The 11,991-nt window shown below is 39.7% G+C and overlaps 1 protein-coding gene across 6 annotated transcripts in view; it reads left to right on the top strand.

Moving 5' to 3' along the window:
- Nucleotides 1-2,500: 2,500 nt before the first annotated feature.
- The window catches only part of LOC121739067, a 131,344-nt gene continuing 121,853 nt past the window's right edge, over nt 2,501-11,991 (top strand). For 2 of the 6 annotated variants that reach the window (XM_042131382.1, XM_042131380.1), the window contains exons 1-2: nt 2,501-2,797; nt 3,294-3,320. In XM_042131382.1, the coding sequence (XP_041987316.1) occupies nt 2,669-2,797; nt 3,294-3,320 (156 nt within the window). In that variant the 5' untranslated portion in view covers nt 2,501-2,668. Of the gene's footprint in view, nt 2,798-3,290; nt 3,321-11,991 lie in introns of all 6 variants that reach the window. The other 4 variants (XM_042131383.1, XM_042131381.1, XM_042131385.1 and 1 more) reach the window with 3 other exon arrangements.

Genomic DNA, 11,991 nt, shown 5'->3' with positions numbered 1-11,991 from the left:
TGTTATGTTACCTACTAGATATCGTTAAAAATATCAATAAGCTACCCTTATAAAAATAACGGTACGTAACGGTAATTTTTCTAGTAATCGATAACGTTATGAAGCCATGCTATATGCTGGCAACATTTTTTACTTTAGTCATGTTTGTATACAAACTTCAAAGTTTTGAAACCGACTTTGTAATTTTAAATTTCTTTAGTTAAACAATTTCTATAATGTATTACGACATAAGAATAGTTCTAAGATCAAAGATGACGTTTAAAGTAACATTTGGTGATTCTGCTATTTGACAGAAAAGCAATTCGGATTTATTGGACCATTTTTACGACTTTTCATAGAAAAATGTCAAGTAAATGAATTGCTTAGTATGAATCATTAAATGAATTGACGTTTGAACGTTAAGAGAAGTTTAAAAATTAATCATAAATGATTCATTGTATGATTCAACTAAGCGACCATTTTAGCCCCGCTGAACTACTTGGAACCAGCAGACTATAGAAATTACCTACGAATGGATTCCAGATCGTATATATCATAGCAGTTCCCACTACAGATAAAAGCCGTTTCATTTTTTCGCAGTTTGGCAGCTGACTGTCAACTTCATAATTGGCTGTCATGTTCTAACAATTTCTGTCAGATTTTAGAACATGACACTAACACTGACACTAATTTTTAACTTTGCGCAATGTGCATTGAAAAACGAAACGAACACAACTAAGGCCCGTATTTTTAGTCAGTACTTAAGAAGCGCCTCGGCCTCAAGGCGCGGTTCGCCTCTGTGATTGGTCCAAATTTTGACAGCCAACCAATCACAGAGCCTGAAACGTTCCTTGAGGCCGAGGTGCTTCCTAAGTACTGACCAAAAATACGGGCCATAGTTGTGTTCGTTTCGTTTTTCTCGGCAACACTGATTTAGTCAGTCAGAACTCAGAAGCCACACTTTTTCAGATTTAGTACACTAATTAGGAATTAGGATCCTAGCTTGTGCTATGTTCTGGAAACATTATAGTTTTAGGGAAGGTCGTGGTAGGCCCCCTGCATGCGTCATAAACTGTCAACGGCTGCCGTCAACCGACGCCGACTGCCGCGTCCACCGATACGTGCCGCCGACTGCCGTCAATTGCCGCCGGGCGCTGACACGTGCCGCCGACACGTGTAGTAGTAGCCTCTAGTATAATACACGGACGCTGCGAACTGCGTAACAGCGGCGAACCCATTGAGGTACTATAGACTGGAGACTGGAGAGAGCCTTATATCGGTGTATTTAAGCGTCAAAAGCGTGTAATATTATGTCCTACTTACTAGGACATAACAAAGGAGTCGGTCTGCATATTTCAAGAAATAAAAGTGTTAATAAAGGTTTTTAGTGAACATTTAATGCTAGATATTGTTGAGTTTTGTGGTTCCGCTAAATAATAAACCATAAGAATGGCCAAAGAATGCCTCAAACACGTGGATTTAACATTAAATACGTAAGTTTTGAACAACGTTTTTTGGGCTTTTCAATCGGTATTTTTGTAAGCTAAAAAGATAATTTATAAGTTTAATAATCCCTTATTCGTGCTATATAAGGCATAAGTGCTAAAAATGTGACATCAATTAATAATTTGGCTACAAAAATTGCATAGCTTTTTACGTGTGTTTACGGATTTTAATTACTTGAACTATTAGTTTATCGATATCATGAACTAAATGACTTTCTTTCCTGTATCATAATGTGTTTCGAAATAATCAACAAATATAAATATTCAAGAAAATAAACGCACACTACTTCATACTTGTATGAAATTATGCACCAAATGGTCACGCGATGACGGGCTATTTAGCTATACTATAATACTTTATCTATGGGCGAACCAATCGCGAAAAATCTGCGTCAGGAATAGCGAGATGCAATGATGATGCGATGCGAGAAGAAACGTGTCGACTATTTCTAGACCAACGTTTCAATTCGAATTTCCACAGCCCAATACAGCACAATTAGGCATTTTTAGAATTCCGATAGACGTCCGATTCCGATAGCGGTGGAGCGCAGACTAAAGAACAGACTTTCGAAAGACGAGCGTTGCTCGTCTTTCGGGAATGCGATGTCACTTGAAGTACCCATACACATGCGGTATCTAATCTGTGGTTTTAATTTTGTAAATAATTAATTATCGCCTCTACTTTGCCTGAGCTACTACACCGACGCGCGATGCTGCGAGCTGCGAAACAGCGGCGAACCGATTTACTGTCAGTTAAGAAAGTGAAGAAATTAAAAAGTGGCAACATCGTAGTGTCATCCCTTTCAAATTATTATTCAGAGAAAAAAGGGATGACACTACGATGTTGCCACTTTTTAATTTCTTCACATTCTTGACAGACGATACTAGAGGCTACTATACTACGAAAAAGGTACATGTTTTTTTTTTGAGCCAAAACATTAGTTTGTCTTTGACAGCTTGATGGCTTGAGCCTTGAAATCCGAATCATGAAAAAAAAATCAAAACCATGGCGACGTTGTATGAGCGAGAGAGACAAATTTAGCATAGTGAGATTTTTAGGTGTACTTTATGTGTGAATGTCGTGAAGATTTTTGTATCTTTGAACATTTTTATACAGTTGTAACTATTTATGCAACATTTATGTTAACTTTAAGCTTTTATACAAATTCAGTGTTGTTACGGTGATGGAGTCTCCGCCTTCCTTCTCTACACACTCCGAGGCGCCTCCGTTAAGTGAAGACAGTGGTTTACTGATCACAAGTGGTTCGTTTTCTAGCGATTCCGCAAGTGGATGGCATCATATCACATCGGAGGTTAGTGGTCACAGTATTGCGTCAAAACATGTAGCGTATCCACTCAATATATTTCAAGGTTCTGATCTTAGATGTTCGAACTTTATATAAGGAATGCCAGTTTCTGCATAATTTTGCATACTTTCGCTTGTGTAGTTCAATTTGACAGTAGGATAAGCATCTGTAATAACTGCGATTATCATAGAATGTCTATAAACATAGCAGTGAGTAGTTTTAAATTATCTAGATCTTAGCAAGTGAAGAAAGTCATCTCATTGATAGTTAAAAAAACATGAAACATTCTTGAAAATGATGATGTTAATCAGCTGTATAGTCTCTTTTGTTTGGTAAACTAGCACAATATGCAGTTTGCTGAAACTTTCTTTTAAACAACTTTTTTAGTGGTATTTAATCATTTATTTTATATTAAAAATATTAAGTAGACAGCTGAAATACTCATGACTAGAATGACTTAATATAATATTTTACAATAAATATAATTTTTGTATTTCAGTAGTACCAGTTACCAAGTACAGTTGGTAAGGTAAAATTGTGTCTCATTTATTAACACCAGTACACTTTATGGCAAAAATGTGTGTGTTCCTGACACAATCATTGATTCTTCAATAACAAGAAAAACTGTACTGTTATACACCTGCTACAACTTGCTAATCTGTCTATCTGAATTTGAGGACAAACATCATACATACAATATATTTTATTCCAAAGATATAATATATAATTATTTAAATTGCCCTACTTAATCCTCCCTCATTTCCTTGATACTAATCATGCTTGCTCACCATTGCATTCCTTTTATTAGAATAATTTGATTTTTATGATAACTTTTATTACTTGATTCAATAATTAAATAAATAAATTATTAATTATATATTTATCATCATCATGTCCATGATGTAAATAGGGATGATGGCAAGGTCAAAGATTAGCGAATTTTGGTAATAAAATCAAGAAATCACGGTAAAAAAATTAGTGTTCAAGAATTTCAGCTTGATAGCATTTGTATATTTTGTTATGTGCCTTCAAATTTGGATATTCAAGTTGAATTTTTTTTCAATTTTTTTTTTAAATATTTGTATACCATTCGATAATTTATGCAATTAAAAGTAACTTTTGTTATGAAACCACTGTAATAAACGCAATATTTAATATAACTATCAAATAAAGTTCTAGCTCCCAATGCGTACAAACTATGAAAGAATGGTGTCATAATTTCAACCAAAAAAAAATTGACAGTCTACACTCCAAATGTATTATAAAACATGTTAATTCATTGCCTTCATTTCAATATTTGTTGTGTTTTTTTGTGCAACTGCTATGAAACTAAGTTTATAATTCACTACACCATACCATGCAAATTATACCTTTTTGATGTGTTAATTTTTGTTGTTTTGCTTAGCACTATACCTCAACCGTGTGCATGATTTTCTTTGATTCCTAAATAATGTCCTAACACTAAAATCTAAATAGCTGTGTACTGTTACTCTATTAGATAAGGCGTGCAATTTTCCAATGCACTTACTCTTTTAATTATGTTGACTCTCTAAGAAACAGTCCATTTATGCTAAAGCAAATGTTTTTTTAAAATAAACTAGTGATCTTTTAAATGCGAAGGATTTGCTAATAATTTTGTGGCTTCAAGAATTATCTCATGGCTCTTGTTCAGCAGATGAGAATAATATTATCACCCTTTTGATGAATAGATATGCCATGAGAAGCAGAGGTCTATGTCCAACAGTTTTTCAATTAATACACAATGATATGTCTACCAGAATCTGATGGCAAATTATGATGGAAGATTTTCAAAAAATATCCTTGATCATTGGATAAATTTTTATATTTGCATGTTTCACATACAGAGTAAGCCTCTATTTCAAAGAAAAAAAAGATCAAAATGTTTTACTCCAATTACCCCGGTAACCCCGGTACTGCTACAGTCAACTTATTTTCTCACTTTTTGCCATCAGGTTCTGGTAGACCTGTAATAATTAATATCATAAAAGTGTAATTAGTATAATTATTGCACTGCAAATGCAAAGGCACAGCTGATGTGGTACACTATTCTAAATGCGAAAGTCTGTCTGTCTGTCACCTCTTCCTGCATACGGCTCAATGAAATTTTATATGGAGGTACTTCGTGAGACATGAGAAAACGTAGGATATTTTTGTTGCGAAAAAGTTTACGGTTTACGCGCGATAAAGGAATTTCAGCGAAACGAAGTTTCGGGCGTCATCTATACATATATATATACATATTATATAACAAAGTCGCTTATTTTCGCTCATGTCCCTTTGTTTCCTTTAATCTTTAAAACTACGCTACGGATTTTGATGATTCTTTCAGTGTTACACAGCCCATTTATCGAGGAAGGCTATAGGCTATATTTTATCACGCTAAGACTAATAGGAGCGAAGAAATAGAGGAAAATGTGGAAAAAACGGGGAAAATTATTTGAAAGGGCTAACTTGAACGCGCTAATCTCAGGAACTACTGGTCCGATTTGAAAAATTCTTTCAGTGGTAGATAGCCCATTTATTGAGGAAGGCTATAGGCTATATTTTATCACGCTAAGACTAACAGGAGAATGTGGAAAAAACGGGGGAAATTATTTGAAAGGGCTTATCTCGCGAACTACTGGAGCCATTTTTATGTTATTTGGCAAAGATAAGATGTAGACCACGTGAAGGATCATAGGCTATCGATTTTAATCATTTTTTCAGTGGCTTTTATACCCGTGCGACGCCGGCGCCGGGGCGGGTCGCTAGTCTAGTAATATAATAAAAGTATTGTCACTTGACGACAACTGAAATAAGATTTTACTGCTAACTTCTGTGGTCCTATCAGAGTTTAGACTCGTGAATGAAAGAAATCAACTGAAGTCTGTAATAACACTCCAAGACTCATGGAACTTGTTAAAGAATCCTTACATTTTATATTGCGTCCGATGCGACGCAGATATGGGATGTTCAAGTTATTTTCAACTGTAAAAGACATTTTAAAATGATATGTGAATTTAAATTCTTATGCTCCAATTTTCGTATTTAAATTATTTTGCTAGTCTCTCTCTAACCTTCTTTAAACGGGCTTAGGTATGATTTAACGAATGCCTCTTTTTATTATATTTACAATGTATTATGTAACACATTATTGTTTACAATAGGGTATAGAGTGCGTGAGCGGAAACATAAGCGATTTCTGCTGTGACTTATTTGATGATTAGGGCCAAAACATACTAAAAGTCCTGACGTCTAGGAGGTGAGCAGGAGGGGGGGGGGGGGGGGGGGGTGACAAAGGTCAAAATTGTTGGTTTTTCGTTAATATCTAAAAAAAACTATGTGTTGTAGCAAAAAATATTCTATAATGACCTTAAAGCTTATTAAATTCTCTATAAATTACATTCTATACATTTACTCAAAAACTTAAGTCCATCCCCCGAGCAAACGACCTTGACCATACATTTCACGCGTTGCCGAGATCGCACGAAAATCCAATTTTTTTACTTATCTTAGTTCAAATTCTATTGTCGTGTGTTTCAAATAAACGTAATTTGTAAATACTAGGGAGATGCTGAAAGTATGCTTCGATTTTTAAAAAATTAATACCATTTTTTTTTGGAAGCTATCATCATGAGTATAATAAACAAAAATAGGAAATTAATAACGGGGAAAGGAATGTTGATATACTGAAGATTACTGCTGCATTTTTATTATAACTTTGTAGCTTTCAAATTATGAGTTTATAAGGCGAGTTAATACGGTAAATTACGGCGTCTCCGTAGGGGCCTTAAGTATCAGATACTAAATCACGGCGGCCTGTAGAAAGTACATTATTCGAAAAATGTGTGTACTAAATCAATCATCCGAACCCAGCGTTTTGCACCAAAAAAAAGATTTCTGTGCACTGGCTGGAAATAACCCGACCCTTTTAGACTAACAGTCGAACCAAGATTAAAATACAATTAGATGTGTTCTGTTTCGTTGTTTTTTAATTTGGATTCGAAAAAGCTATCGAACCGATACGATAAAACAAACATAGAAGCCAAAAACAGGAATAATTGATTTTTTTTTCTATCCAATCCAAAAACCTTTTTTTTTTAGATATTTCTAGTACTTACTTTAAAAAAATGAAGTAGATTCCGAAAAGACTACATATTGTAATCCATACTAATATTATAAATGCGAAAGTGTCTGTTTGTCCGTCTGTCTGTCTGTCTGTTACCTCTTCACGCCCAAACCGCAACCGATTTTGCTGAAATTTGGCATGGAGATACTTTGAGACCCGGGAAAGGACATAGGATACTTTTTATCCTGGAAAAATGTACGGTTCCCGCGCGATAAACCAATTTAGGCGCAACGAAGTTGCGGGCATCATCCAGTTAGCAATATAGCAACGCCTATACAATAAAATCCCAGAAAATATTCAAAATCTATCTTTAAACAAATTAAAAAAAAAACAATTAAGGAACAGTTGTGTGCTTAAGCGTAAAGTCAATGATTTCATCGAGGACAACACACCTTGGGAATAGGGTGGCTCCATGCAGGTTACTTTACTTTTCTTACATCAGCTATGTAAGCTGCATTGTCATATTATTTTATTTTAATTTTGTAATTTTCCATTTTTTTAGTAAAATATGGCCGCCCCGAGAGTTTCTTACGCCGGTTCTTCTCGTCGGGTTAGTTCCCGAACCGGTGGTAGGCATCGTAGTTTCTTCGTTTTTTCTACGACTTCCAAAAAGTCTATCATGATACCCATTTTGAATAAAAATATATTTTATTTATTTATTAATATCACCCTATAAGCTTTCCGGAGACTACTCCAAAAAACTTACTGTTAACCAGTTACAAATTAACTTGGTATCTGCAATACTATTCACCCACAAATAAGTAAAGTTAATTAATTTTATCAACGTTGGTCATTTGAATTACCAAAAATGTTATACCTTTGCTTTTAATGAACCTCGTTACGCCAATGAAATTATGGTTAACGGTGTAAATTGATTTAAAATATCAACTATAATAGGGTTATGTTATGTGTGATGGATTGGTAAATTATATGTACGAGAGTACTGCGCCAGAAAGAGTTACTGACTTATTGTATTAAATAGTGACTATTATTAGTAATAGGGTGTAATAGTGACTTATTACTTATTAGTAATGGGGTAAGTTTGCGATTGTTGAACTACCTGTAGTTTGTCGCTGAGCATTTGTGTATTAACCTACCTACAACTTTTCGCCACTGTTCTACGCGAAATATATACCATCCTCATCACCTTGACAGGCCCGGATCTACGTTTTAAAAAGGGGGGAGCAGAATCCCAATTTGCCGCCCTCCAAGCAAAAATGTGCGTTTTTAATTGGTACTTAAATAAAATGCTATGATTGCCCCGCGACAAGGGGCGCCTCCAAGTCTTTTAAACAACAGATAGAATTCTGCGAAACAACGTTGACGGGGTAGCGCGGTGAAAAAAGCGGCAAAAGTTTGGCAGGTGGCCTCCGGCCGCCCCCCAATCTTTGCCGCCTGGGGCAAGTGCACCCTCTCGCCCCCCCCTAGATCCGGGCCTGCACCTTGATGAGTGGCCGCAGTCTTCCACCGTGCGTTTTCCCGTAACTTTCTGCCGCGCACAGTAAAACTCTGTATTCTGGAATGATATGTCGCCAGCAGCATTTCCCGACCATTACGACGTGCAAACCTTCTGATGTTGCCAGTGTCCATGGGCGACGGTAGTTGCTTTCCATCGGATTTGCCCTGATTAAAAAAACCTTTGTACTAGTAAACGTTGCCCAGTTTGATACATTGGCAAAATAAAAGGGGCTAACATTGAGGAAGTCAAGTCTCATATTAGACAAAAAATATGAGTTTCTTACACTGTCTTAACCATACATATTTCCTTCAAGCCCCATTAGAGCTCCGGGGATCGCGACAACACTAGAACACAATAGCATTTCCAAGAATCCACGATCGAAGGATTAAAGACATGCCGTGTGCATAGTTAAGCAGCTGGTCTCATGGTATGGCGGTAAAACAAGTTAACTTGGGTTGCACCAGAGGCGTGGTCAAAGTTAAAGTTATGGGCAACGTTATGGTTGTAGTGAAGGCTAATTTAACTGAAAGCTGGGAATCAGAGACTGAGATCCGTGCCCGTATAGAGATAGCGAGGGCAACATTCATGAAAATGAACAAAATACTCACAAGCCGCTCTCTCTCTGTTGAGTTACGAACCAGGGTGCTCAAGTGCTATGTTTGGCCGCAAGTTCTTTACAGTTGTGAAGCTTGGACTATGATGATGATTTTACGTATGCGTAAAAAGGTGGAACTTGTTCGTACCATCAAGCAAAGAAAAGTCGCGTATCTGGGCCATATCTTCAGGAACAACAGTACAAGCTTCTTCAAACCATAATGAAGGGGAAGATTGCCGGGAAACGAAAACCAGGGAGACGCAAAACATCTTGGCTGAGGAATATCCGAGAATGGACAGGGATAAATTCTGTTAAAGAACTTTTCAGACTTCGGAGAGTCAAGTTTCGGAGCATGACTGCCAACCTTCAGTAATTGGAGAGGCACTGGAAGAAGAAGAAGAATTTAACTTTAACTTTGACCACAGAATTTGATAGAAGACGTTGCTGGTCCGACAAGGCTTTATAAGAACGTGGGCGGGGGCGCTGCTGGTAAAGAACTGTCAAAAATGGCGTTTTTGTATGATGACAGTGTTAGTTCCTTTTTTCGCCACGTGCATTTATAGCCATGTCGAGCTTTATGGTTGTGCACGACAGACAGTAAATAGTGTATGGACTATGGACATTTCAGTGAAAAATAGTGCCATTCAATGGGATGGGTTTAGAGCCAGTGTGGTAGTGCCGATTTCTGTAACCGAAAAGTGAGGGAGATAGTATACATCTCGAGCGGGCTATCCTTGTCCCAGACAAGGAAGTCCCGTGCGAAAGGGACAGCCAGAGGCGACCGTTATGTCGGGGGGCGGCGAGGTAGTATAAATATAGGAAAAATAGATTTTTACAATTATTTCGGTTACGGAGGTCGGCACGAACATGTTTATTATGTAAAATTATAGCTAAGAGAATTGTACAAATAAAACCAATGTATATTTTGTAAATTAATGTAATTTTCGTGGAAACTCAATAAATTTTCCTTCCAAGGGGGTGAGGCATGGAATGTTCTAGAAGCTGGGTACCGGGGCCGATATAAATATGGGTCGGCCGCCATAGTACGACACTCGCTCTCCAACGTTGCCCAGCTTCGGAACTACTGTGTGCTTGCTACCTGGAACAAAACTGAAAAAGTGTTTAAATTCATCTCCTCATCAAATAGTCATCATCATCATCCTCATTACTACAAGAAACGCTGACCTAGGCGATCTACGGGGAATTAGCGCAAGCTGTCCCCCACATTGTATGGTCCTTCGCAAAGCCGGATTCTACGGCCGGAATCTCTCCGAGGAAAAAAGAAAATCAAGAAGCCAGTGCGGTCAGTGAAGAAAGATGTCCAAATCGAAGGCTTCAAGCATCGCCGATGGGGCCGAACGAGCGAGTCAAACCGGAGTCCAGACGAGAAGCGGAGCATCGACGCGCCCCGCGGCTCCACCGGTCGAAGAACAGGAGGAAAACTCCAGGGAAACCGCCGAAACGTCCGAAACAGAACAAACCTCGACGGAACGAACCTCTACCACCGCCAGCGAGAAAACAGCAGTAGAAGAGGACTCACGACGGAAGAAGCGTGCGCCTCAGGGAAAGGAAAGCAGGAGGAAAATTTTGGAAGCTGAGGAAAAGCTGGCGGAATTGAAACTGGCAGAGGCACGTGCATCGCTCGCCCTCGCAGAAGCCAAGCTGGCTAGGGAAAAGGCCATGCTGGCCTGCGGAGACGAGGAGGGAAACGAGGTAGCAGAAAAGGAAACGGACAAGGTGGAAGAGTGGCTGCAAGGGCAAACCATTAACCCTGCGGCCGAGGAAAAAGAAAAGCAGAACGAAAATGAAGAAAAGAAAAATGAAAATTCGGAAAATGAACCGGAGCACAGAAAAGCTGAAGAAAAACAGAAGAGCAGCGACATCACTTCGCTGGCGGCGGCGCTCACACAGGCCGTCCGCATGTCAAGAGACGCCCCCAGGTTTCTCCAAGAGCTTCCCCCGTTCGCCGGACATTCGACGGGGTGGCTCGGCTACAGGGCGGCGTACTACGAGACTGAAGAAATGTTCTCGCACACCGAGAATACTATGAGGCTAAGAAGAAGCCTCAAGGGAGCAGCCCTCGAAGCGGTCGAGAGTCTACTCATCAGCCAACCGGAGCCGCGAGCAGTCATCCAGGCGCTGGAAAGAAGATTCGGCCGTCCAGACACACTGGCGATGGGTGAAATACAGAAAATCAAGGCGTTGGGCAGGCTGAGTGACAGCCCGCGCGAACTCTGCATATTTGCTAACAAGATAGCGAATGTGGTGGCCACGCTGGAGACACTTAAAAAGGTACACTATATGTTTAATCCTGAATTAGTGAAAAGTATAGTAGAAAAGCTGCCGCCCATTCTGCGCAACAAGTGGTACGATTTTGCCGCAAGAAGAAAAGAAGATACGTCGGACTTGAAGAAGATGACCCTGTTCCTCAATGAAGAAGCCGACAAATGCAGTGCGTATGCGCTGCCCGAGGAGACCGAACCTCACCCGGAGAGGCCCCAGAGAAGAAGACTGGAACGGGCTTTCGCCACAGAGGTAAGTGGCAGGAAAAGGTGCCCGATGTGCCAGAACGAACACCACTTGACGGAGTGCAAGCAGTTCCTCGGGACCCCTGTGAACGAGCGCTGGAACATAGCGAAAAAGAACCGCATCTGTTTTCAATGTTTGCGGAGCAACCACCGCCGAGGGGGCTGCGGGGCAAAGAGGTGTAGTGTCAACGGGTGCGGCATGGCGCACCACCGCCTGCTGCATCACTCCAGACCACCGGCAGACCAGCAACAGCCGACGGCGCCGCCACAGGCCATGGAAGCAGGGGAGGCAGCGACCGTGGAAATAGTGAGCAGCACCAACTGCCTTCAGGAACGACAAGCCTTCCTAAAGGTCGCTCCGGTCACGGTCTTCGGCAAGAACAGCACCAGAATAGACACCTACGCACTCATGGACGACGGCAGCACAGTGACACTCATCGATGAAGACCTGGCGGAGCTCCTCCACCTGGACGGGCCTCGCCACGACAT

Source organism: Aricia agestis, chromosome Z (genome assembly GCF_905147365.1).
Source record: "Aricia agestis chromosome Z, ilAriAges1.1, whole genome shotgun sequence".
NCBI lineage: Eukaryota > Metazoa > Arthropoda > Insecta > Lepidoptera > Lycaenidae > Aricia > Aricia agestis.
This window is presented reverse-complemented; position numbering and strand designations above follow the sequence as displayed.